At 51.4% G+C, this 27,462-nt stretch overlaps 2 protein-coding genes across 4 annotated transcripts in view; one reads left to right on the top strand and one right to left on the bottom strand.

Moving 5' to 3' along the window:
- The window catches only part of STK32A (serine/threonine kinase 32A), a 35,789-nt gene extending 30,798 nt beyond the window's left edge, over nt 1-4,991 (top strand). Inside the window, exons 10-13 of one of the 2 annotated variants that reach the window (XM_059825257.1) lie at nt 1,747-1,872; nt 2,936-3,064; nt 3,432-3,496; nt 4,036-4,991. In XM_059825257.1, coding sequence (XP_059681240.1) covers nt 1,747-1,872; nt 2,936-3,064; nt 3,432-3,496; nt 4,036-4,126 — 411 coding nt within the window. In that variant the 3' untranslated portion in view covers nt 4,127-4,991. The remainder of the gene's footprint in view (nt 1-1,746; nt 1,873-2,935; nt 3,065-3,431; nt 3,497-4,035) is intronic. The other variant, XM_059825258.1, reaches the window with a different exon arrangement.
- A 3,447-nt stretch (nt 4,992-8,438) lies between these two features.
- DPYSL3 (dihydropyrimidinase like 3) overlaps nt 8,439-27,462 on the bottom strand; it is a 43,754-nt gene continuing 24,730 nt past the window's right edge. For both annotated transcript variants that reach the window (XM_059825141.1, XM_059825142.1), the window contains exons 3-14: nt 24,925-25,109; nt 23,707-23,871; nt 23,372-23,433; nt 22,864-22,944; nt 20,464-20,532; nt 17,789-17,909; nt 16,134-16,290; nt 11,635-11,776; nt 11,149-11,319; nt 10,400-10,579; nt 9,605-9,767; nt 8,439-9,129 (exon numbers count right to left, since the gene is read on the bottom strand). In XM_059825141.1, coding sequence (XP_059681124.1) covers nt 9,041-9,129; nt 9,605-9,767; nt 10,400-10,579; nt 11,149-11,319; nt 11,635-11,776; nt 16,134-16,290; nt 17,789-17,909; nt 20,464-20,532; nt 22,864-22,944; nt 23,372-23,433; nt 23,707-23,871; nt 24,925-25,109 — 1,585 coding nt within the window. In that variant the 3' untranslated portion in view covers nt 8,439-9,040. The remainder of the gene's footprint in view (nt 9,130-9,604; nt 9,768-10,399; nt 10,580-11,148; nt 11,320-11,634; nt 11,777-16,133; nt 16,291-17,788; nt 17,910-20,463; nt 20,533-22,863; nt 22,945-23,371; nt 23,434-23,706; nt 23,872-24,924; nt 25,110-27,462) is intronic.

The following is a 27,462-nucleotide window of genomic DNA, read 5'->3' as shown; positions in this document are numbered from 1 at the left end:
CAAATAGGTGTAGGCAATAAAGTAGTACTTAATGTAGCTTTCATCTTTTTTTTGTTCCAAACAGTATGTAGAAGTATTTTGTCATCTCTAATGAAATATTCTCAAACTTTTTAATGAAAATGAGACATCAGTTCTTTGCGGAGGTAGAATCATGGCATATTTTCCAAGAAGAAAATTGAAGAATATCTCCATTTGCTTAAACTTAAATGGAGCTAATATTTCATTAAGCTTAACAGTAATATAGGGATATTTACTGCAGATGTCCTCTGTGTTGTTAGGTTGGAAGTTTTTTCCCCTGGACCACAACATGCCGCAAGCCATATAGGCTCCCTTGTGAATAAATAATGCAATGTCACAATGGTTTAAATTTCCAAGTGCCCCTTTGCACCTGGTTTAACAGCCAGATGTATTATATATGAGGCCAACTGTGGTTCTGCCCTGGCTCAAACATCTCCCGTGAATTTTTGTATTTATTAATGTTCAAGGCAAATTATCATTCGTGGCAGAGCCGCATCACTCACATTCGGACCGGAGCACAGAGCTCTGCAGAAGGAAATGACTGCTGAGGGATGTCTCTGCGTACCACACACTCTGCGCAGCCCTCGCTGCCCACACCCAGCTGCACGCCAGCACGAGACAGGAGATTTAGGGGGTCACCTTATCCACCTCTTTCCAGAGGGTTTGGATCGTCTGGTTTTCCTGCTAGATTTTCGAAGTGCATACTATCAGGAGTTTATGCGATGTTGAATCCTAGAACTTCAGAGACAAACCTTAGTCATTTCCTTTCACACAAGTAATTCCTACAGAAATGTTAAAAAAAAATGCTGAAAATAAGTAATGTGAATCCATTATTTCACACTGGAATTATACTTAGGAATATCCCATTATTAGAGTGAGAAAACAGGATGGTTTACTGATATAGTATTAAATTGGGAACACAAAGGCATGAGTTTAACTCCCCATTCTGAAACAAATGGTTATTTTTAACCTTGGATAAATTGTTTAATGTCACTGCCGCCTCATTGCCTGCTCCTAACACGGGGATAAAAGTTGTTCATAAAAATGAGAATAAGCAGGGTTAAAGATTGTGAGCCACTGGCATATGCTGGTGAAGGGAATCTGAGCCAGAGCAACAGAAGAGAGGCACCCACTCAAAGTGCTGGTGTTCATGCAGAGTGTCACCAGCGCTGTGTGTCCCGAGCCCCATTCAGCGGAGCACCTGACCCACAGGGACAGCGGATGGTGCGGGATGGGAGCAGGGTGGCTGGCCCCAGGCACTGCAACGCGCGCTGCGCTCAGCGGGGTGTCCCTGGGACGCCTCCCTGAGCCCCAGTGATGGAGGCAGAGGCCGCTGTGTGCACAGCAGCTGCTCCTTGTCACAGGGTAAGGCACAGCCGACTCTGCGGTCCTGCCCAAACTGGAAACCTGCCTCAGCCTCGCACTTAGTAGTGACAGGCAAAGCTGTCCTGGAGCTCCGTCCCCGGGGCCTCTGTAACTGGGCGCCATCACCACAGCCTTCAGCGGTTCCCTGGCTCCCTCTGACAGTCCCACTCGCCACGGGCAAAACCAGCTCTTCCTCAAAAAAAGCAGCTACTGACAGATACGCTCAAAAGTCTGATGGTCATGTCCCTGCCGCAGCTGTTACCTGGTATAACTCTCCCACAGACACATCTGTATGTACCTAATCTCTGATTTCACATCTCAGGGTCTCACTTTCTCACCTCTACCATTTAACTCTCGCTGCAGTTGCTTGAGCTGAACCCCGAGAAGCGTTTTTCTCAGCTGAAAGATATCCAGAACTTTCCATATCTGTCAGATGTGAACTGGGATGCCATTCTCCAGAAAAGGATAATGCCAGAATTCATTCCCACAGTAAGGCAATTTTAATTTAAAAGGTTCTCAGTGCAGCCAAGCGTTAGATGCTGCAGCCTGCCCTCGTGGCTGGCACCACGTCATGGGAAATTCTTACAAATTTGCACAAGAATGTCAGATGTCATAAGGTACAGGGGAAAAGAGAGGCAAGGGCAAAATTTTCACTTTCCTGTGGGTGTAGTAAAGAGTAATGGAGGATGACTACAAAGTGCAGGTGCCCCAAAATTGATCTTCTCTGTTTATAATATTCCCGGAATTTCTGGATGCAGAACTGGTCTTGCACACTCCATACTGTCCATGGCATGCTAGATTAAACACACACTGACAGTGCTTGTGAGCCGTCCTGCACTGAACCGCATTTCTTAGCAGCCCTGCATAGGACTTGCTCTTCAGATGCAAATAACCAATGAACAGACAGGCTCATTAGCAGCCTGGAGATTACCTGCCATTTTATGATAACTATTTCTTCCTGTAATGAGTCTCCCTAACAAGCCCATTATCCGTAGTAAAATAACAAATACAATAGATTAGTGTTTCTGAACCTTTTTTAATTGGATTAAAGCATCACAGAAGTAACATAACCCTTATGGAAAATAATCCAAGGGCTGTTGTGTGCAGCGTTACTCTGACTGTTTTTCAGCCAAACAGAAGTTGGGCTAAACTATGACTATTTGCTAATTGTATGTATTTTCCCCCTCTGTTGGTGGTTTTCTCTGTGGTGGGTGTACATGTATTGCTTTAAAACCAGTTTTGCAGGCTGCTCTGCTCCTCCCAGCAGAGGCACAGCCCAGCAGAGACACGCAGTCCTCATCCTCGCAGTCACTTCGGAGCAGCCAAAGGGCTGAGTAGAAGCAGTGAGCACAAAAAGAGCAATTGCCACACCTTGACAATGTCCCCTGGCTGAGGGAACTGTATGTAGGAAGTACAGCAGGTGTTCTGATGATGTGTGCAGTTGTAAGTAGTTTATTTTTTACAAAATTCAGCTCCCAGATGCTCTCCAATTTATGAGAGACTCTTCAAGATGGGCTCTGATCTCTTAAGGTCACCTCTCTCTCCCCTCCAGAAAGGCAGGCTAAACTGTGACCCAACCTTTGAACTGGAAGAAATGATCCTAGAATCCAAACCTCTTCACAAGAAAAAAAAACGCTTGGCTAAGAAGGAGAAAGACACCAGCAAAAGCAATTCTTCCCAGGTGAGAGCAAGCAGGTGCAAGCATGCAGGTGCAAGAAATTCTCTCATTTTCCAAGAAAGCTGAGTGCCATCTAGCACTCACAGCAAGATCACAGATCAAGATCACAGCAAACTGTTTAAACAGACCACTTTTTCCCTTGTGCCCAACTTTATTCCCAAGACGTCTACATCTTGGTGGAAGGCAGCACATATACACACTGGTTTTGTATGAGAGGAGAGTCTTAATGCCATTCTCCCTGCTGCAGTGCTAAAGATGCTCTATACCTAAAGATATCTCTATAGCGCCTTGAAATTGTTCTTGTAATGTCTTGCTGTGTCAACTGCAAATTTACTCCCCATCTGTTTATTTTTCTATTCGAATGTGAAAGGCCTGCCATCTTCAAAAGCACCTAGAGATGCTCCAGAGGGACTTCATTGTTTTCAACAGAGAAAAGTAAGTATCGATACGGAGGCAGCATCAGAGACTCTGGCCCTTGTCAAAGCCTTTGACAGACTTGGGTTTTGGGCCATCTTGGCAAATGCTCCAGATGCGGGGTTAGGAGCTTACTAACGAGGCAGTTGAGGAGAGCAGGTACTGGAGAATGCTGGTTGATCTGTCATCTGCCGGGGACTGACACGGCATTTCTGTTCTTCAGGTGGAGGGCTGGGCCCACAGTCGCGAACTGCATTAACTGCCCCGTTTGCGCAGGCAGACTGTTACTGCGGGGGCTCAGTGCTGCGGGGGCTTGGCGCTGCAGGGGCTCGGCACTGCAGGGGCTCATGGCTGCGGGAGCTTGGCGCTGCAGGGGCTCAGTGCTGCAGGGGCTCGGTGCTGTGGGGGCTTGGTGCTGCAGGGGCTCAGCGCAGCCCCTGCGGGGCGAGTGGCGGCTCGTGCCAGGGAACCGAATGCTCCCAGGCAGCCGCAGCACTGTGTGGGCCTTGGCCCCGCCTGGGCTTTTCCTCGCAGCTCGACCATCCCTTTCTTTCCCTAAGGGTGAGACACCACCACAACGACATCCAGACAATAACACTGGCAAAAAGCAGAGGTGCGTACAAGGAGGACAATCAAAACAACAACCTCTGAGAGCAGCACAGCCCCTTCTGGAGCTTTCCTTGTGGGGTCGGTGCACACCCACCCGCACACCTTCACAGTGCTGGACCATCGGACTTGTCCACTGCTGCCAGGACGCTGCCAGGACACTGCCGATCGCGCAGGGAGGCTGGGCAGGAACTGGGGCACCCACTCCCTCTGCCTTCCACTCCAGAGCCGGCGGATCCTGGGCGTGGGGTGGGGGGGAGGCTGTGGGTGCTGCCTCTGCAATTTGCCACAGTCAGTTAGACTCAAATCCTATCATTTTGCCTTTCTTGGTGGCAGGAATGTGACTGTGTGAAAATGGATGAGACACTCAGTATTGACCCTTTCAGCTTGGCTAGCCAGCATCAGAGCCCTTGGTGCTGCCTGCCAGGCGACTGCCAGCAGCGTAACTGAAGGGCTGAGCGTGCATTGTTTGTAGAGGTGTCATTGCTAGTATCAGTCTTGGTGGTGGGTCCGCTACAGCACTGTGGGTCCAGGCTCTGTGGAGGTCGGGACTCCTGCAGGTGCTCACAGCTGATGGCTCCAGCTGGAAGAGCCTGCTCTCAGCTGCAGGGTCTCCACCAGTGCATAGAGACAAAGGTGGCCTTTGCTTACAGATGCTTCCTGCAAACATCCCGTGAGTATGGGCAGGGAGGGCTGGAAGTGGCGATGATCTCCTTCCTTAGCTGGGAGGAGGCAGCAAAGGTTTCCTCCTCTCTCGGTGCTGGTTCCTGTACCTGTTCTCGCATGCAGACAGATGTGGAAATGAAGAAGTAACAACCAGGTGCTGGTGAATAACCGGCATCCAGATGCTTTTCCAGGCCAGCCTGAAAAACCCATTCACCATCACATTAAACTGCTGCAGCTCACTGAATCTGATGGGTTTTGGCTTCCAACACCAGAGGTGTATTTTTAATCTCTCTACCATTGAAATCACACGATTGAAGCAGCTACTGTTTGCAGGAACAGCTGTACTCCTGGTGCCGTCTTTGCCAAGACTGAGATTGGCCAAAGGATTTCTATTACAGTAATGCTGGGAATGATGCTATTATTTAATGCTTGGGCAGACCTGAGGTTTCACCTCCTTATTTGACATTTTTTCCTCTTCTCAGCAATATAACGAATGCATGATGAACCGTTTGCCTCCCATTTACCCAATGGTGTTCTTTGTATCCCCTGTGCGTTCCTGTCTTTCTCTCTGACTAAACCTGATCAGCTGAAAAAAAAATCTGAATAAAACCAACAGCAAATGAGAGGCTCCTTCCCAGATGATGAAAAGCCAGTGTTACTTCTGAGATCGCTTGCATGGCAAGGCAGAATGGGTGTTCCTTCTGCCTAGAGCCCACTAGGACTTTACTGGACTCTGTTTAAATCTGCTTTTCCCCTGGCTGAAGACTTTCAGACACCCTCTGCCTATGGAGCCATGGAGTTGGTCCGTTACTGACACAGATTGTGTGCAGTAGACTTCCCAGTGGTCTTCACAGCTGCTTCTAATAGACTGACACATGAATAATCCCTCTCTCATTGATCTGATGATGGCTGTCTGCTTTGCTTTGGGAAATGTGTGGTTTACGCATGTGCACAGGCAAGCAGCCATCCCTGTGACTGCTGGAAGAGGAGCCTCTGCTCCACCCAAGCATGCCTGAATCCAAGGCAGGGGATTGCCCATCCAAGCAACTGACCAGAATGTCCTGTCTGCCTGTTCTGCCTCTGCAGTGGCATGTAGTTGGCATCCCAGCACCGAGCAGCTCAGTAATAGTTCATGCTTAAAAAGAAGCTTTATTTAGGTGTCTCCCACTTTCTGGTCCCTCCTACAATGGTGGTGGTGGGGTGTCCCACCACCGGCTGCTCCCTGGCTAGCGTATGACCTCACTGCATGAACAGGTTGACTGCCGGGGCGCAGCAGTCACACCTTCCCCTGCTCAGACCAGCTCATGAGCCTTCCTGCGGATTGAGTCAGATGGCTGGGTCTCCCCTCCGTGCTGACCCCTCTGCTCTTGGGGGATGCAGCGGAGCACATCTGTGCTGCAGAAAGGCCGAGCAGGGCAGTCCAGCATGGTCACGATGGGTCTGTACAGGGCCCCATCCAGGCCCTCTCGCACCACCTCTGGGGGATGGATTCTCTGAGCAGCCAGGTTTGTGGTGGGCAATGCTGGGGGAGTCCCCGCTCTGCTCCCTCTGTTCTAAGAGAGCTCTGGTGTTTGCCTCTGTGCCTCCACCCTGCCGGCTGCAATGCCCACAGGACAGCTTCTGCACTGCTTTCACCCATCTGGCTTTTTTTTTGGCAGTAATTTCGAACAGAGATATGAGTGACACCAAATGCACCAAAAGCTCCTGTTATCTTTGTTAACAGGTAGGGTACAGGGAGAATGCTGGCACAGCAATGCAAGCACCTCCTCGGGGGCCTGTTCTGACTTGCCCTGCGCATCCTCTTCCTGACATGGTGCCATGGCAGTATGTACGTTCACCTCTGTATGATAAAGATAAGCAGCCCCCCAGTTTTAGGTGACTATAGCAGTTTCTTTGCTGCCATCACATGAAGGTACCAGGGTAAGGGGAAGCCAGTTTTGGGTGAAGGCTACAGGGACCGAGGGCTGCAGCACTCACTGTGCAGCGTGCCCTGGTTTCCTCTGCGCAGCTGTCAAGTACCCCGCAGGCGCATGGACTGATGCACTGCCGTACCACCACCTCCTTCCACATGCTGTGCCTGGTAGCCTGGTTTTACTTGCTCAGGTCAGGCTCTTGGCATAGTTGCAGCACAATGTGTGTGTGCAGGGCTAGGGAGCAGGGGCCAGCAGCATCACTGTATGCTGCTACCGTGGAAGCAACCAACTGGGAAATCATGACCCTTTTGCATCTAGGGAGCTGCAAAGCTGGAGTGGAATTCGTTCACCAGTAAGTGGTTATCAGAGTCCTCAAAGGGGGTCATTGCAATGGGAAAGCCACCTTTTCCTGCTAAGTCACAGCACACCCAAATCAGTATTGCTGTGTTCTTGCTCTCCCCTTCCTCAGCCATTCCTGCTTTCTAGCAATAAGACTGCTAAGCAGGGTAGAGGTCTCTGTGTCTCTCTGCTTTCAGACTTGCCATTCCCAGGGAGGCTAGCCAGAGCATCTGCAGCGTTTTCCATTGTTCTGTTGTCTTTGCGCAGTCCTGCACCAGGTCTGGGGGGTCTGGGGCCAGGTGCGGTCAAGAGGGACTGTGCCAACAGTTGTACCTGTCCCTCACTCAGCGCACAGCTACAATCACCTTGCTCTGGTGCAGGTAGTGGAGAGGTTCATAACACCATAAATGTGTTTGTCCGGGCCCCCAGACAAGGAAACTAGCCGTGCTCCTCACTGGGAAAAAATCTGTTGCTGCATAAATACCGTTGTACTGGCTGACCAAAAAAAACCACTCGAGAACTTAAATGGTAAGAACATGGAATCTTTAAAAATTCCCCAAAGACTTCTAAAACCATGTCTCCTTTCCCCTCTTCCTCTGTAAACAGAGGCACAGTCTCAGCTTAATCACTACCAGGCAACAGGGAAAAAATCTTTAATTACTTGATAGCAGAACTTCACAAAACTTCTAAGTATGAACAGCCTTCCCCACCCCTGGCACAACTATTCTGGCATGGCCCCATAAAGACTGCTGCATGAACAACTTGTCCTGTCTGGATTGCAGGCATGTAAAAAAAAGTATTTCAAGGTCAACAAATACTTAAGGAAGAAAAAAATAAGTGTATTTATTTAGCACAGCCTAAATCGACACTTAATTTTTGTAATATTTAAAAAACAATCAGGTTTTTTTTTGCATGCTTTGCAAGCTTTAGAAGGCTGTGACCCCCAGTTTGGTAAACACCGCTTGATAGAAGGGGAGCATTAACTCACAGGTGCCCACAGAAAACAGCCTCCAAGCCAGCCCCAGCTGGGAAGACCCGAACACCCTGCCCAGGCAGTGCGGAGCTGGTCTCTGTCACCACACAGATAACAGGCGCAGCTCTCACCAGGCGTTAACGGCTTGTGATGGCCAGGTCAGGCTGCAGGCAGAGACAGGACAGACAAACTGAACAGGCTTTTACAAACACTTGAAACACGCTGTTTTGCTGATACCTTTGCTTTTGCCCGAGAAGCTACACCAATACCCTGACACCTATAGCAGCGAGCACAGCATGGTTTCCATCTAACAGCCTGTCCCTGCACGGTAGCTCCTCCAGCTCAAACACAGCCCAGAGCCCCTCCTGGTGCCCTGCTGGGCTGTGGGGCACAGCTTTGCACCACCCCTGCTCAGCAGCAGCAGCCTGAGGAAGAAAAAAGCCAACCAGCAACATGAGTTGTTTGAAGGAACAACTTTTTTTTTTAATAAAGTGTACAAAGTAGTAAAACTCCTTACACGAGGTGCTGTGACAGCTGTTACAGAGATGATTCGGGCTCCCCCATGGGCCTCGTGGTGAAACGCCGATGAGCGTTGGGAGACAAAGGACATGAACACGACACAGACCCACCTGCCCCCACCAGCTCCAGTGAACCTGCCCTCCCCGTCCCACACCGCGCCTTTGGCCGGCCCCCGCCACTTCGCCTGCCTGGCCGGTTTGCCCACACTGGGTCATTCTGCTGTCCCACACTGCAGCATCCCACATGCGTTCAACATGAGTAACACACTGAACCGAGCGACCTGTCTGAGCGGCATGCATACAGAAAGGAAGAGTAAAAACACAACCCGACTGAACCCACAACAACAACAACAGAATTTTAAGGCTATGCATAAAACAAAATGAAGCAATATCTTTAAAGCTAGGTAGCAAGTAGCATCTGTGAAACATAAGGCTTGAGGCTTATTGATTCTTCAGAACAGGTTTATTTGCTTTTCCTTCTTAAACACCAATGAACCATTTTTCTTCCTTTGCTTGAACAGGGATTTTGTCTCCTTCTCGGCAGGGACACTTAACTCAGGGAAGTTATGTTGGAGCGGCCTCCCGGGGGCGCAACGATGCGCTTGCTCGCTGAGCGAACGCCTTCATCAATCTGGGTACCTGGGAGAGGACAAGAAAGCACAAAGGGAAGGGGGAAAACAAAGTTAAGAGCATTTTCTTCACAGGACTGAGCAGTCAGGCAGCCTGGGGTCTCGCTGAAGGGCCTCCTGAAGCTGTCTACAGCAACCTGCTCCCTCTCCAACTCCAGTAATGACTCCGAGAGCAGCAGTGGCTTGAACGTCTCTGTAGATGCTCCTCCGTGAACAGACCCCCACAGCAAGAGCAGGGTCTGATGCTGTGCTGGCACCTCCATGGCCACAGTCTGCCTTGTTTCTACTGCAAGGTGCAGCAGGGTGGAGGGCCAGCTCCAGTCACGCCCTTTAAGGGACACAGAGGGTCTCGCCCTGCTATGCTCCACTCTTGTGCTCAGCTTGCCCCAGGCCATCTCCCAGCTGCCCCCTGCCCCAGGACAGGGGCTGGGACAATGTGGCCAGTGGGTCTGCGCTCTCCCAGCCCAGCTGCCGCGTGTGTTCACCTGACAGGCTGAATCCAGACTGATGGAGGTTCCTGATGGGGGGCGTCTGCCGCGTGGGGGACCCCCGGGTTGACCCCACAGGGGTGCCCCCCTTGGGGGTGGTGGTCAGGTCAAACACGGGTCCATCATACATGCCCCGGGGCACGGCATGCATCTCTGCCATCTGTCACCAGAGAGAAGAGGACAGTGACACTTCTCTGCTCCCAGAGAGCATCCTCCCATGGCAGCATAATGCTCCAGCGATCCTTGGCTCCCCAGTCCCACTGCAGAGGCAATTCACGCTGCCAGCCCTGTGCCCCTCTGTCCTGCATGCCCAAGACCTCCCTGCAGCATTGAGGCCTGGCACAGCCCCACCGCCCATCTCCTGTGTGACAGCCTCCCTTCACTCCCACCCTGCAAAGCGTGCAGAGCATGGTGCAACAGGCAATCCCTCAGCATGGGTTTATGCTGCATGGATGGGGAAGAAGAAGGCCATTTTGCCCAGTCTCTTTGTTTTTAACTAAGCACTTCCCTCCAGGTTCCTGCTGCAGCAGGACAGGAACAAGTGCAGGCATCACCCACTGTTGACCCAGCTGAGCATCTCCCTCCAGTGGTGGCACACCATCAACACTAAAGTCAAAGCTTTCTACCCAAGCCTTAACTATCCCAACTGTAGGTTCAAAATACACCAGTTTGCAGCACTGTTTCCAGGGTTCAGCAAGAATTGCAGAGCAAAAACCAATCAGTTATCAGGGAAAAGGGCAATTTAGGCTAACGGTGTCCCAACTCTTTCTCCTGGCATCTCTGTCTCCTCACCTTCCTCCTAGCTTTGATGCGCTTGTAGACATAATCAGGGAAAGGGCTGCTGGGCAGGAAGCGTCCAGTCCCCTGGGTCACATGCAGGTTGCCATCCTCCAACATAATCTTCCCCTGGCATATGACAACCAGTGGGGCCCCACGTAGCTCCATCCCTTCAAAGATGTTGTATTCAGCCGCCTGCAGCAACCAGTGGATGATGGTCAGGAGGGACATGAGCACTGCCTGCCCACTCAGGGCTGTTTAGTCCCCATACCTCGCTGCTGAAGTCACCCGTGCACTGAGAGGACACCTGTAACAGCCTTGCCTGCCCCAGAGGCCTCCTTTAGTTCACTAGTCCATCACACTAAGAACCCACAACTCCCAATATGAACCAGGACCTGCTGCTTTGGAGCTTGGTGTGAGCAAGGACTCCAACAACAGAGGCAGGCAGGACCTAGACTTGAGGTAAGGCATGAACAAAGGACGCTCGCAAAGCCAGTCAAAATTTGTACCTGGAAGAAGAATCCAGGTAAGGAGAAACATGTGTCGTTACACCTGTGTGGGCCAGGCTCAGGAGAAGAGCAAAACAGCAGGGTGAGAAAAGCCCCGTGTGTAGAGCCCAGGGCTCACAGGCATTCTACCCCACAGTCACAGCTGGCATTGCCCAGAGCCTGGACTCAGTCCCTGCTCCTCAGAGCCCAGCACAGGCAGGGCAGGCTACTCGCACCCCACCCTCCAGCATTCCCACAGACGAGCAGAGGGCTTACAGATTGATGGGTTTTTGCCGTGACGATCTTCACTGCATCAGGATCCCATATAACCAGATCGCTGTCCGAGCCCACTGCTATTCTCCCTTTCCGTGGGTACAGGTTGAAGATTTTTGCAGCATTAGTGCTTGTCACAGCCACAAACTGGTTTTCATCCATCTTTCCTGTGGCCTGCTCAGACACAAAGAGAACTAAGTGCTCTTTTGGGGAAAGGGAGCAGGAAGCACCAGACTGACTCCCACACAAGCCACTGGCTGGGCCCAGACCGCTGCGGCTGATCTTAGTATTGGTGCCAGACAGACCGAAAACTGGGGGCGTAGTCACAGCTCCTGGCTGTTCACCCTGAACTCGTGACAGCTGCCTCTCCTGCTCTGGCTTGTTTTGACTCTCAAAGCTGGGTGCCCAGCTCTGCGGGGGCAAGAACATGGGTGTCTGAGGTGCCCGTCAACACTGCCCACTTTGCCCTCTCCCTGGCGTGAGTCTTACCACTGCCTTGTCCCAGATGACAGACATTCGTTCCTCTATGCCATTGGTCCCTTCTGGGATCGCCGTGAAGTTATCTTTTCCAATTGCTTTCTGTGCGGTGCTGAATGTACAGTGGGCACTTCCTGAAACCTGCAGGTCACCACTGAGGGGAGGTGGTAAGAAAAGCATCATCAGCCGTTTCACAGTCAGACAACAGCAGGGACGCGAGGGACATGGATCTCCTCTGGGCACAGGCAGCCCCTGGCTCAGCTCTGTTTTACTCTGCACCCATTTCTATGGCCCCTCAGTCTGAAGACTTCCACCTGACTTGGCCCCTGCGGCAGCTGCATCACCTGGAAGCATGGGGCAAGAGAGCTGTGCCACCTGGGGCACGGACAGCATCCTGCACACAAGAGGAGTCAACACCTCAGCTCCTGGGGGAAACACCCTGGGGAACAGAATGGCCTTTGTGTCAAGCCAAAAGATGTCCTTCCATACAAGACTCCAACGTTTGCACTAACACAAAGGGAAAAGACATCTCAGGTCTGCTTGGGAGAGCAGCCTTTCTGCCACACAAGGGAGGAAGAGGCCTCTCCAACCGAGGACTGTTCCCCACAGCCAGCCCTTTCGCTGTTGACTGCCAGCTCCTGCACCCCGAGGGGCAAGTGCAGCCCTTCCCTGCCCCATGGGAAGCCTGCTGCGGGCAAGCATCACCCCTGTCCCTGGGAGAGGGGACGTGGCTGCAAGAGATGCAGCAGGAGAAGCAGCCGGCAGCACAGACCAAGAAGGTGTGCTTGCAAGTGCAGGCTGGCCCAAGCTGCAGCCTCTGGCCCAAGCTACAGCATCTCTGCCACATCACTGCCACAAAAGCAAACGCCCCCCATGGCCACATGTAAATCTGACAGTGGGATGAAGAGACTCAGGACTGCCCAGAAGCAGCTCTCTCCAGGAGGCCCAGAAAAGCTTCACTGCAGCGCCTTATAGCAGCTGTTGCCCAATGCTGTTATCCAGACCCCTCTGCCCAGAAAGGGTCACCGGTCGGATGAGATGCCCTGACCTATCCCATTCCTGAAAACAATGGCAGAGGGCAGGAACAGGCAGAGCCAGCAAGCTGCCAACAGGCAGGGCAGGGCAGGGCAGGGCAAGGAGCGGCAGCCCATGGCTCCCTGGAAGTCACCCAGCTGTGCTAGGTCCTTGGGGAGCAGGGGACCGGCAGCAGTTGGAAAATGATCACTGCCAAGCAAAAGGAAGCAGACCAATGCAGGCCAGCTCCTGGCGCTGCCCGCGTGAGGCAAGTGGCCTTGAGCACCTGGCTCCCAGACCAGCTGCGCCTGAACCCAGGATGGCATGGACACAACAGCTCTGCTCGGCACTGTGAATCAGCCCTAATCCACTGGTAATCTCCATCTTCCTCTGATAATTTCTGCCATATGTCTGACTGACTGCACAGCCAGAGACTCAGGCTGATGACACAACATGCTTCCTAATCTGCACCAGATTTGTCCCGGTGGAAGAAAACAAGCCGTCCAGCCCAGCTGGAACCTCGCAGCCTCTCCTGCCACTGAAGCCTCACAGAAAACAGTGCAAAAAAGGCGTCAGGACAGATGCCTGTGGGCTGCAGGGACTCAGAAGTGCTCTTGCCTCTCCCTTGAGGTCTGGGGTAAATCTGAAGTTGAAGGGAAGGATTAGAACACCAATTCAGGAGCTGGGCTCACTTTTCCCTGCCAGTCCCTAGGACCTGCACCTATTTCATACATCCAGACTGAGCAGAGGCACATCTTGCCCGTTGACCACAGCAAAATTCAGGGTGAGCTGCATATTCAGACCCCAAACGTACCGGTGTCTCTCTTAGGCCAGCCATGGCATCTCCACCCTGGCATAACCCAGGTTTATCCTAACATGCCCCTCTGCCGAGACGCCTCTTACTGAGCAGTCATCCCTTGCTCATCTAGTCAGAGATGTTTCCAGCATTACCTCAAAGGTCATTTCCATTTACAAACCCCTCAGTGTCAGTCATCCCTGGCTAACACAGACCAGCCACCGCATGCACAGTTCAGCATGCAAACACAAGGTGCGAGGGGCACATGATTCACACGTGGCATGTGGACAGGGCCAGCAATGAGCTCTGCGTCTCTGGCTGCTGTGCGTGCCTTCACAGTGAGAGGATGGAGTATAACTGAGGTACTTAATGCCTTCTTTGCCTCAGTCTTTAATAGTAAGACCAGCTGTTCTCCCGGTACCCAGCCCCCTGAGCTGGAAGATAGGGACAGGGAGCAGAATGAAGCCCCCACAATCCAAGGGGAAATGGTTTGTGACCTGCTACACCACTTAGACACCCACAAGTCTATGGGACCGGATGGGATCCACCCGAGGGTACGAGGCAGCTGGCGGAAGTGCTCACCAACCTACTTTCCATCATTTATCAGCAGTCCTGGCTAACTGGGGAGGTCCCAGCAGACTGGAGGTTAGTAAATGTGACACCCATCTTTAAGAAGGGCAGGAAGGAGGATCCAGGGAACTACAGCCCTGTCAGCCTGACCTCCGTGCCAGGGAAGATTATGGAGCACATCATCTTGAGTGCCATCAAGCAGCATGTACAGGACAACCAGGCCCAGTCAGCATGGGTTTATGAAAGGCAGGTCCTGCCTGACTAACCTTCTATGACAAAATGATCCACTTAGTGGACAAGGGAAAGGCTGTGGATATAGTCTACCTAGACTTTAGTAAAGCCTTGAACACCGTTTCCCACAGCATTCTCCTGGAGAAACTGACTGCTCATGGCTTGGACGGGTGTATACGTCACTGGGTAAAGATCTGGCTGGATGGCTGAGCCCAAAGGGTTGTGGTGAATGGAGTTAAATCCAGATGGCGGCCGGTCACAAGTGGTGTTCCCCAGGGCTCGGTACTGGGACCACTCTTGTTTAATATCTTCATCAATGATCTGGATGAGGGGATCGACTGTACCCTCAGTAAGTTTGCAGATGACACCAACTTGGGCAGGTGTGTCAATCTGCTTGAGGGTAGGAAGGCTCCTCACAGGGATCTGGACAGGCTGGATCGATGGGCCGAGGCCAACTGTATGAGGTTCAACAAGGCCAAGGGCCGAGTCCTGCACTTGGGTCACAACAACCCCATGCAATGCTACGGGCTTGGGGACGAGTGGCTGGAAAGCTGCCCGGCGGAAAAGGACCTGGGGGTGTTGATTGACAGCCAGCTGAATATGAGCCAGCAGTGTGCCCAGGTGGCCAAGAAGGCCAACAGCATCCTGGCCTAATCAGAAACAGTGTGGCCAGCAGGAGTAGGGAGTGTCCCTGTACTCGGCACTAGTGAGGCCGCACCTCAAATACCGTGTTCAGTTTTGGGCCCCTCACTACAAGAAAGACACTGAGGTGCCGGAGTGTGTCCAGAGAAGGGCAGCAAAGCTGGTGAGGGGTCTAGAGCACAAGTCTTAACATGAGCAGTTGAGAGACCTGGGGTTGTTTAGCCTGGAGAAGAGGAGACTGAGGGGAGACCTCATCGCTCTCTACAACTACCTGAAAGGAGGTTGTAGAGGTGGGTGTTGGTCTCTTCTCCCAAGTGACAAGTGATAGGACAAGAGGAGATGGCCTCAAGTTGTGCCAGGGGAGGTTCAGATTGGATATTAGGAAAAACTTCTTCACTGAAAGAGTTGTCAGACACTGGAACAGGCTGCCCAGGGAAGTGATAGAGTCACCATCCCTAGAGGTATTTAAAAGACGGGTGGATGAGGCGCTTAGGGACATGGTTTAGTGGTGGACTTGGCAGTGTGAGGTTTACTGTTGGCCTTGATGATCTTAAAGGTCTTTTCCAGCCTAAACAATTCTATGATTCTATAACTGAAAGGTCAAAGCAAATTGCTGAAGTGCTTCTATTGTTTGCTTTCTATTTTCAACTAATCCCTTCCCCACGCCCTTGCCTTCAGGGTGAAAAAACAACCTACCATCCCTGTCAGATGTGCGCGAACTGCCCTTAAAGGCCTTGTGCATGCTGCAGGCTGTACTACTGCTACCCTGTAAAGGCATGAGAAAATGTCTTGCTTTGTATTCGACTGGTGGGCCCCCACCAGCTTGTGACACCTGTAACCCTCCACCTTGTCCTGCACCATCATAACCCAGGCAGCCATTCCTACTCCACGCGTGCAGAAGGGCTTCTCCAGCTTGGTGAATGCTTTCGTTGACAAGTCTGTGTTAGCTGGTCCTCATTTCTTTGCCTTCTTCAGGGCTTTTAAAATGGTTCATGACTACTTGCCCCGGTATTTTTCTCATTACTGATGTTAAGCTTATGGTGCCTCCCCTGTCCTCCCTCCACTCGCAGGTATAAGCCACCACGGCTCTGAGTCACAGCCATTTCATCAGTCAGCTCATTAAATACCTACAGTGAAGTGGTTCAGGTTGGACTAAAGTCTTTGCTGCCCAGGTACTCCCTAATCTCCTCCTTCCCTATTCAAGGCCAGAGTCCACTTCTTCCCGCTAGCAGCATCGGTCAGCAGAGCTGTCACTCACCTGGCCAGGAGGGAGTTGATGTAGTCAGGGGTTGTTGGGTCTGGGCTCAGAGGCGGAGAGACCACAAATGCCGCAGCCTTGGCCCAGTTCTTGCTCCAGTAGTGCGTCCCATCAGTCCCGAGACTGGCTGTGATCGGCTCACCAAACACCACATTGCCTGGAAACGGGGACAGAAAGGACACTGTTTTGGTGGAGCCTGGAGACATTCTCTGTTCCACAGCACTACCAACAGCCTGCCGTGCCCAGAGGACACCCAGACACACATCGGGCTGTCCCACACCTCCTGCTTGGACCTCAGGTGCTGGGGCAGGCAGGAGGGACAGCAAGGCCCACATTGGTGTCAGGGACGAGCCCTGCCTGCCATCTCTGTTAAGACCCTCCCGCTCACAGGCACAGATCCTGCTGGTGCAACAAGCCCGGTGGAAGCATGGCATGGGAGAGCACGACTGCAGAGCTATGTTCCCCAGAAGACACCACAGAGAGAAAAACGATGCTGGCAACCTGGCCTCTTGCCCCGGCAGATGGCTGCTTCCCAGCCTGCCCTGCCCCAGCTAGGCTCCTGGGAAGCGAGGCCCCTGGTCCCCTCCTGCAAGCACTGGTGTCCCTGTGCTGTAGCAGGGGGCATTTCATCCCACTGACTTTCAGCCCAAGAGTGACAGCCACATCTCAGAGCTGACGGGCAGCACAGGCACACCTGGCAGGGGTCAGGCAATTTTTTAAGAAATGACAGACCACAACGGGGCAGGCAGGCCACAACGCAGCCTGACAATGAACCCACGCTGGGCTGATGACCAAGCCTCTCACAATCTCCTATGCATTCTTCCTCCTTTATCCCTTGTAAATATTTACCACATGCCACCAAAGAGCTGGCAGGCTCGTCCCCCTCTCCTGTTCCTCACTCACCTTCTGGTGCTCGGGCCAGGCCAGGGGAGAGGGCAGCAGCTGGTGACCAAGGGCTTTTTGCAGAGCAGGGCTTGTCATACTGATAAACTAGACGGGGACTGAGAAATTGTGCTTTTCTTTCCAAACATGCTCTACAGCCTGGGCGAGTGCTTCTGGGAGATACTCATCATTACGTCCCCCAGTTACCAACTCCACCAAGACCCTCTCTACAAATGCATTTTCTATATTTCCTGCCCCCCCGCCTTTTTATAGAGGCTCACTGAACACGGCTGTGGATGTGCACATGTGCATGTGGGGAGTCTTTGTGCTCCACCACCAGTGACAAATGGAGCCCCCCAGCCACCTGAAAAGACACCCAGGCACCCCCGAGGGGCCAGCACTTCAAAGGGAGGCCGGGGCTATATGCAGCAGCTCAAACCACTTGCACGCGGATCGGACGAGTCTCCTCAGAGAACCCTTCACAGCCACAGACAAACTTTGGTGTTTAAAGCACTACTCCTACCTGTGACGTTACCCAATGTGACAAGAGGAGGTGGCTCCATATGGCCTGGTGCAGTGTCCCCATGCCCTTCAAAAGTCAGCTAAATCCCTGAGCTAATTGCTCCCCAGCAGAAGGGGAAGCACTGGACTGCACAAGAGGCACAGTGGTGGTCTTGGCAAAACAACCGTGAGGACATGGGGACCACTGAATCCAGCTGTCCAGGATCCCAGCGGCAACAGCAAGGCTGTGTGCAGCAGCAGCTGCCACTCACCTTTTTTTCTGGCTTGCGAGATGAGGTCAGCAGCACTTTTGCTCATCACTTTAGTCACGTAGAGAGGACAGTTGGTCTGGCTGGCAATAGTGATGGCCCGGAAGACAGCTTCTGCTTCCAGCTGGAAGACAGGATGGCGCATGGCTGCAGAGGAGCACTGGGCGGGCAGGGAAGAGCCCCTTCTCCTCTCAGCACACCATGGATTGCTGCTGACACCCTGTGCCCTCACGTTTACCCTTGACTCCCCAAGGGCAGGTTAATCAGGGAGACCTGATGGGGAAGCTTCAGTCTCCCTAGGGCCTCGCCCAACCCACAGGCTACAGACACACGATGCTCAGCAGGGGAGCGCTGCCTGGACGGTGCTTGGGGGTCAGCACAGAGCTGCATCTGCTGTTTTTTCCACTGCCTGGTTCCAGCCCTCCCAACAGCCAGAGAAGCCCAGGGACTGCTGTCCACGCCTGACAGCACTGCTCACAGGCTGACGCCAGACAGCGAAAGGGTCTGCCCCTTCAGACCACTCACTGCTCCAGGCTCTCCTGCGGCTGCGTTTGGTTTAACCAAACGTCACCCTGCCTGTGGCTGGGGTGCAATGAACAATGTGCTGACAGGCTGTTCGTGTCAGGGTCTGGCTGTCCTGTGAGGCAGCTGCTGCTCGTCCCAGCCTGCTGACATCCGCCCTGTGTTTCACTGTCCTGCTGTTAGCAGAGGGTGGATTTCCATCACAAGGGATATCTTTGGACTATTACATCAGCCTGTGCTCAACCCAGAGTTTCTCCAAGTGTTTGCTCTACAGTTTGGCTTCAAGCTTTGGCATGAGAAAGTTCAAAACAGAAGCCTTAAAAAGACAATGTACCAATCAGCTAGCTCCCGGGGGAGGCCAGGACTGCCAGCTGCAGGGAATGCAGTAACTGTCTGTGGGCCAGGCAGCTGACCGTGCAAGCTTAACTCTCCCAGTAGCAGGAGAAGCAGTCCACTGCACCCAGACACGCATGCACCCGTACACCTCTCGTACTTCTGCAGGCATATTTGCTGCACAGTGAAATGAAGTTTATATCTTCTGCTTAAAGACCCTTTAAACAGAAATTTAAACAAGAAAACATTTTTATCAGCACACTTACGGACTTGAGTAGTTGACGGGGTTTAACATGTGGACAGGAGCAAACGGAGCCATTGCTCAATACCCTTCACAGTAGGTTACAATCTGGAGCAGCACCATCCTGCACTACCAAATCACCACTATCACCTGATAGAAGAGCATATCTTTAACCCCCACTGAGGTCTCCCCAGGACAGAGCGGACACATGGAGCTATAGACCACCCTCCCAATGCTTTGCCATCAACCTGCAGGCTTTATGGGGGGTAGCAGGGTCATCTGCGCTCTACCTAACGTTTTCCCAGGTAGAGGATGTTCTGGAAGAGGGACACTGTTTATTTTCAAATAAAACGAGATCTGGATTTGGCTGAACACATGGTATCTAGAGCCTTCTTGCACTGTTCTCAGTTGCCTTATGCTTTAATGGCATTTCAAGATCAAACACTCAACAATGTTTTACCAGCTTTGGATGAGAAGAACTGCAGTGCTGTCTTACGATAATAAGACAGTTCTCAAATCCTGGCACAATCACAGCATCCTGTAATTGCGGGTTAGCTTGCCAACTAGTGGCAATGGGTTTAGAGCCATAAAAACAAATGGCAGTTTACACACAGAGGGACTCTTATCTACTGTATTTGACACTGAGTCTCTTCCCTGTACAGGAAAATTCTTTACAGTCTCATACTTCAAAGACAATAAGCACTGAATTACACTAGGCTATATACGTTGTTACCAGCCATAATACAGTCAACTTCTTACACCTTCAATTTAAGCCAACTGATTTTACTTTCAACAGACCCTGAAGTACAAATCTGTCCCTGTGCTTCCCTGCTCAGCTTTGCTACTGTACCAAATTCCTATTGTTTTCTTCTTTCACATCCTGTGGAAAGTTAAAAGCACCTCTCAGCAGGGAGCTATCTCAAGAAAACCCATCTAAAATTAGACTCAGCTCAGATTAATGGACCAAACATGAAAATACCCTGTGAGCTAAAATTAGAAGTAATCTAATTAGTGTCTTGACAATGATTTGTAACCAGGAAATTCCCCCTCTCCTTCCCTCCCACTCCTTCCACCAATGGCTTTGTCCATCTGATTTTGAAATGCACTTTAGACCCTAAGCAGAGATTAAGCAGGAAGAGGCTGGAATCTGTCTGTACTCAGACAGACATGAACAGTGAATTTTCAGAGGAACTAAAACTCACCATTTGATTCTTCTCAGGCCTCTTACACCCGTGAATTCACCTATGCAAGAAAAAATGCCCCCAAACCAGCTCCAGATGTTGCTATAGCTATACAGATCTTTTTGTTGATTGGTTAACCTCTGGGAGACTCAGAAGCCCTTGTCTCTGCTAGGAGACTTGAACAAGACTGAAAAACATTTGTCACAAATGCACACCTTGCTCTTTCCTGAGCGGATAATGAACAAGACAGTATAGCCTGTATAAACAGATACCCATAGGTGCACACATACAGACCCCCCTGCCGATGCTTGCTTGGCCCCACTACCTACACGAAGCCCTACTGTGACTTGTGGGGAAAGCTCTTCAGTGCAGCAAGGCTGGTACCATCCTTTGCATCTTACCTCCTCAGGTCTGCTCAGCACGTGGCCCTCGGGGCCGGTTATTCCCATCTCCAACATCCTGGTTTGTTCCTAGGACATCGAAAGGACAGAGAGACATTATAGACCGTGAAACTATCAACAACACAGAAAAGCAGATCCCTGCTGTGTCAAGCCCTTCCCTCAGGACTGCCACCACCCTATGTCTTGTGGGACCACTGTGCATGGTAAGAGGCTGCTGCACCCTCAAGGGGTTTGAGAGAGAAAGAGGGAGGATGGGGAAACGGGAGTGCTTGGAGGGAGCACGGACACCAGCTGAAACCTCTTTGATGAAACAAGCACAGTGTGGAGGAAAAAAGGGTACAAAACTCCCCAGCTCCATGAACAGTACTTGATGTTTACAGTCCCTTTCCAAGGCCCTTCCTGGCTGCCCTTCTGAAAAGCAAGTAGTCTGAGTAGAAACTATTCAGAAAACAATCATTAAAGCCAATAAAAAAACTCTCCTCCCAAGGTTACTCCTGGGTCCCCGGTGCTGTTTAATCGTTTGGATATCAGCAAGTGCTAAACTCTGTCCTCTATCAATTTCTATAGTAGCTGGTGGTGTGAGGTGTTTGTTCCTGTATTAACAGTATCCCAAATATTTTGCTGTTACAAATAAGGACCATGGATAATTGTGTGTGTGCATTCACCGCATGCTCTGGCCTGCCTATCTCCTGTCTGTACCCTAGAGATTTCTCTCGTATTCCCTCATTTCAAACCTGTCCCTTTGACAGAGGTCAAAGGAAACATGCAGGGGGACTTCATGGTCTGCCCTGACCGAGGCACTTGGGGATCTTTCTGACCCTCACACCTTTATCCACGTGCTGTCACTGCCTGTGGCAATGTTCCCACCCAACACCTACCCTTGACTTGCAGAAACCACGTGCAGTTGCACAACAGGCAACATTTCTCCAAGAGGTGTTGGGCGACGTGAAGTAGATGCACAGCAGCAGTAATAGTAAGCCTGTAAGCAAGCAGTTTTATGGACTTTTTCTTGTGTGTCTCATAGAGTACTGCGCATATTATGGGCATTAAATAATGCCACCAATCTGCATCAGGACTGTGTAACTCCAGCAACGATAACAGATGTGTTCATAACTGTTGGAGGAGTGTATCAAAGAATGAGGCTGTACAGCAGGTAAGTGCTGCGTGTTACCTCCTCTGACACCCTCTCTGCCACAGTGAAAGTACCAAGCAAAGACTTGACAATACTCTTCTCACATCTTGCTCTTCAGCCACCACAAAGCACTCTCCCACCACCTACAGCACATCAGAGCCTAAAGTCTGGAGCTCTGCTCACATCCTATTTCTCTTCAGGCCATGCATTACATCTCTTCCCCTGCAACCTCCTCTCCTATGTTGACCAAACTCTGGAGAAACACACAGTCACCAGGACCACTGAAAGTAAAATGGACTGAAATGGGGAATGGAAAGGACAAATCCTCTGCCTTCTTCCTGGGAACCACCACCAGCAGAGGACCACAAGCATCACATCTCTGTGCTAACAACACGCTGAGCCCCACACCAGCCTGTGGTGTTTCAATCAGTCCTGACAGAAGGAAGCAATTCCCAGGACTGTGAAGTGCTACCAACTAATAGTTTTGGGGCATTTTGTGGTTAGGCTGGTGCTGAAGTAGAGATAAACTCTAGCCAAGACAATTCGTCTGACCACTCTTTGTTTTCATGTGAAAGAGCCATCCAATTGTGCACTGAAGCTCTAAAAAATCCAAAGAAAAACTGATTCTTGTAGTCTTGAGAGGATGTTCGAAGAATGATCTCTTACTTCACTCTCCTTCAACTCCCCAGAATAAGAAAGACAGGAAAAAACAAGTAGTTGCAGAGCATAACTGAGCAATGTCTCCTCTGTCTTAGTGAAAATCAGAACATTTGGACTTTCCCTTATCCAGCACCAATTACAACACAGCAGGCCAATACAGCCTACCCACTTGAACACCAAACCACATCCCTCATAACAATTCCCTTGCAAATCCAGCTCCATTAATCAGCTGCTTGCTTACAGCAGGGAGAAAATTCCTCTCTTGCCGTGGCACTCTATAATATACTTTAACTCTCAGCGGATTATGTGCAAGGCAAAGGTCTCTGCCTCTCCACACTGAAGAAGAGCTGTGGTTGGAGTGAACATACCGTACTTGATCTCCCTCTCTCTTCCATTTAGATAATCACTAATTCACTATTTCAGATTCACTTATGCACCACATATTCACAGCAGAAAACCTTGGTAAATTTGATATGGCCGCTGAGCAGCAAAGAGATCACCTTTCAAAAGATGTCCATGCAGCTTTAGAGTCATTTTGCTAATGCCCCACACCTAATTTGCCTGGGATGGATTTTCAGTCCCCACATACCAGAAGAGTAGTTCGTTACCTGTGCAATTATATCCCCATTTTCAGCATGAACTTGAGCTATGGCACCCAGCTCTGCCAGGCAGCTGAATATCTCATACAGCTAAAACAGAGACAAGAAAAAAAAAAATTATTACCAAGCAGACAGACTGCCCTGGCCTGTGCACGGCCTTGGCACCCCGCACGGCCCTTCAGCTGAAGGCCCTGACAGCGGCAGGGCCTGGTGTGGGTGCACCAGGACCAGCTCTGGCTGTGCCGGGCGGTGCTCTCCGAAGGCCACAGCCGCCAGCGGATGCTCTCAGTGATCTCCATGCCAGACCTCTGCCTCCACCTGCAGCGCAGGAGCCCAGCCGGCCCGTGGCTGGGCACCATGCCTGCAGCCCAGGGGCAGCCCTCCAAAGGCAGCCTGGGCAGAGGAGAGGAGCCACGAGGTCTGGCCAGGTGCAGCGGGCTGCCTGTGCCCAGTGTGCCTGCCGTTCCCCCCGCTGCCCCATGCATCAACACAACCAAGGTGGCGAAGGGGGTCTCACCTCAGTGTTCGACATCTGGTACAAATCCTTGTAGGCCATGTACACCATGAAGGAATTAACTCCTAGGGGCAGAGCAGAAAGGAGAGAGGGATGAGCCGGGGGCTCTCCCTCCCAGATGGTCCTGGTCAGGCTGCCTGCTCTGGGCTGCCTTCCCTGCCAGCTCATCCGCAGGGCACAACTCCTGCTCGCAGCCATGCAGGATCCCAGCAGGCACTTGACAGTGAGAGGACGGACAACAGCACCGTCACCCCTTGCCCTCCTTCCACTGGGACCACCCTGCGGCGAGGGGACATGGCTCGCCAAGGCCCACGCGAGGGGAGCGGTGGGCAGCACACCTTTCTCTTCGACCATGGTGTGCAGCTCCTGTCGGACGTGGTCGCTCCAGCGGGGGATGTCCACGTGCAGCGCGTAGTCGCAGCAGGCCTTCCCATCGGCCCACTCCCGCCACCGCTCCAATGCCTCCGCCAGGCTGGACTCAGGATCCGGCACCACATGGTCCACTGCAGAGGCACAGCGGGGGCAATGGGTGGGCAAGGGCTCCCCGCTCAGGCCGCCCCACCACAGCCCTGCATACTGCCAGGCATCTGCATGATCCCAGGCTCATCTCCTCGGCAGCTTCAGGGCAGCTCTGAAGAGGTCCCCATCACCTCTGCAACGTGCCTGGGCTCCTCCAAGTGCATTTATCGGCAGGGAAGCACGCAGAGCCTTCGCTTAATGGTCTTTGGCATGGGACCAGGGGCTTTTACAGGCTTCTGCTGACAAATCAGCTGAAAGCTGTCCTTCATCCCCATTCCCCACTTCCACCCCATTAACACATAGCTTCCTCCCGCACTGCAATACTAATGCACCTTTTATTGCCCACCACGTAATCCCTGTGCCCTGCCCCAGTCCATTTCACACAACTTATTTTTTTGGCCCAGGGGGAAGGAGACCCTGTGGGGGTAGGGCAAGAAACCCAGTCCTTTACTGGAAGGATCAACAGTTGCTCCTGCATCCCAAGAAACCCTGCAGTGCACACAGCTGTGACCACTGCACAGCAATAAAACCTGGACCTCAAACCAGTGCACAGCTGTCATCTTCTCCAGGGAAGGACCTCAGAATTCCCTTTCCTTTTTCGTTAGCACTGTTTATTTCCGAGCAGTTCGGGATGCCAGGACATTGCTCTGTTCCTCTGCTCAGAGTCATCTAAGCATCATGCTGCCCTATTTTTATTTAACAGGGAAAAAAAGTTATGCCATTGGTTCTTTTTTGAGGGTACCAGGGGCACCAGTGGCTGCAGACAATGAAGCACTGCAGAACATGGGATCTGCAAGGGCAAGGGGTCCTATGAAAATCTCCTGTCCGACCACTTCAGTATTACTAAGGATCCCCAAGATTCATCCCACTCCTCACTCTCTAGACTGCATTGACAGAGATCACAGAAAAGATGAGCACACTGTCATGGACCTTTAAAACAAAGAAGACTGAGAAAAGCAAAGAGAAAAAGAAATAGCTGGGCAACATTCCAAGAGTGTTGGGTGCTGTCACGTACAGGACCTGCCTGCTGCACTCACTGATCATGGTGGTTCCACCAGCCAGAGCTGCTTTGGTCCCTTGGAAGAAATCATCCACAGCTGTCATCCCTTTGTATGGCATCTGCAGGCGAGTGTGGACATCAATTCCTCCAGGGATCACCATCTTCCCATTGGCTTCTATGGTTTTGACCCCTCCAGGGACAATCAGATTGTCTCCAATCTGCCTGATGAGATCACACCAAGATGGTGAGCCACACACGAAGGAAAACCAGCCACAACATAATCAATGAACAATTCACCTAGGGAGCAGCCAGGTCAACTCCTCCCGCTGGCAGAAATGCCCCACTCCTTTGCGCTCCCACAACTGGGTTTGCAGGAGCCAGCAGAGTGAAACCACCTCACTCTGCAGCAAAATGCAGGATTGTCTGGCTTGCTTAAACCTTTGCATAGTCCAGGGGTGGCTGCCATCTGTCTGACTGCTCCAGTGGTGTCTATGATGGCAGCTGCTGTCTGGGGCAGGCACTGGGTTGGGGTAGCTGGGGAATATGGTCTGATGGGCATGGAGATCTCTGCAGTGTATGGTGAGAAGATTCCTAGGACACTTCATACCCCACAGATGCACGAGTCAGGATCCTGCAAGCGTTTCCAGCGTAGCAGTCCTACCTGTTCACCCAGGGTGCATGCTCACAAAACCCGACACCAGCCCTGCTTCCAGTAAGCTGCACCCATAATCCCTCTTCTCCCCCATCCTTCTGCCCACCTTAAGTAAGGCTCAAGTCTGAGGCTTACTTACAGAGAAAGATGATTTCCCAGCATAATGCCACAGCTGCTAGGCCAGCTCAGGGTTCGTCAGGGACCTGTAATGCTGCTCACAGCGCAAAGTCCCGAGGGTAAAGGGAAGCCTCCCTCCAGGGAGCTGGGGAGGAGCTCACAAGGTGCACAGCACGGCTGGGCTCGCAGCACAGCTTGGAAGCACTGGGCTCACTCTCTTCCCAAGGAGCGCAGACAGAGTCCTCCCCTCCCCAGGACCTCCCTTCTCACGCTGTCTCCTTCATGCCCCTGAAGGACATCTTTGCTATCAGCAGGGCCACACTGTAGTGAAGGCAGCTAAAATCCCAAGTACCTAAAAATATCTTCGGAAAACAGGAAACCTAAAAAGTTCCAGTAGACATCTACTCGTAACCTAAAATACTGTTATAGTCCTCTGGAGTTTGTGCTGTTCTAGCACACGACATTCTCCTCCCTAGATATGCCCGGCCTTCCTGCATGCCAGGTCACCTGAACCTTAGGACTCCCTTCACTCAGCGCCCCCGCCCCAATCCCTTTATCTGTCCATATGTGGCACTCAGCCTTCAAATCTCTTCTTTCAGAAATCCTATTTTCATCAAGCCTTCCTCAGTCTTCCCTGATAAATCAAGAGAAAAGACAAGTTGGTTTTAGTGGAAAACTTCTGATTTTCTTGACATACTGGGGAGCTAAATGAGGAGGAAATTCCACTTTTGCATTTCATTCAACCTTAGTCACCTTGCAGGTTTTTTTCCTTAGAATAACAAAAGTTCTGTGGACAGAACTGCTCGCTCCAGTGTCCTCACAGCAATAAACCAGCAGTTCTTTCCACTGCTTTTATTGAGATGAATCCACCACCAAAGAATTTAAACTGCTCACTGTATTCTTACCAGCATTCACTTGCGAGAGCATTTCACTTCCAGGGCAATGAAATTATGTGACCTCCAGGCTGCAGATGAGGCTAAGTGATTTGCCCAAGGATATCCAGAAAGTCTGTGCCATAGCAAGACCTGAAGCTGACTCTGATCCCTGCCTGTGTACAAGTACTAGCCAATCACAAATGCTTTTGTCCACCAGCTAAAAACAGCCTCATAAAAATACAGTCCCACTTCTTGAAGTATTTCTCTGCTGCTGGGTTTTTAAAATATACCATCCTGGGAAGGCTGGTATTTTCCTCTTACCATAAAGCAAGCAATGCCTTTTCAAGTCCCTCTGCTATAAACTATCACGGTTCTTTCAATTCACCCAGCTTGGAGCTGGTTCCAATGTGATACATTTGCCATGTTTGAACTGCAGTCTTTAAACAATGGAGTTATTACTGCACCTCTGAAACACACACGAAGAAGCTGGGGGGACCCAGAGCTTTGCCTGCAATTCCTGAACATCTCAAGGATGCAGATGACCTGCAACACAGCACTGTCCTTGTTAGTGTTAACAAATAGGATCTTGTGAGGGGTCATTTGCGCTAATACTGTTAACACAGGGCAAAACAGGAGTCAAAGATAAATCTTGTTCCTCGTGCAATTAGACACAGCTTTGTTGTACAATGGACGCTGTGTCACAAAGTCACCAGCCCAACTGCAATTCAGTCACTGGAGTTGCTATGTAAACACGTCAAGCAATCACATATGTGCTCACACACACTGCAGAGAGCTGAACCTCTAGCCAGAGTGGGCTATCAAGTTTTACTGGCTGGCAAGTTGGGTACAGACTACATCCACAAAAAGCCAGTAACGATCCAGCCTGAAGCTGATTTAAGGGGAGATGGAGATAATATGCTGTAGAAGCCCC

Source organism: Gavia stellata, chromosome 16 (assembly GCF_030936135.1).
Source record: "Gavia stellata isolate bGavSte3 chromosome 16, bGavSte3.hap2, whole genome shotgun sequence".
NCBI classification, from domain to species: domain Eukaryota; kingdom Metazoa; phylum Chordata; class Aves; order Gaviiformes; family Gaviidae; genus Gavia; species Gavia stellata.
The sequence above is the reverse complement of the archived record's forward strand: the minus strand, read 5'-3'. Positions and strand labels throughout refer to the sequence as shown.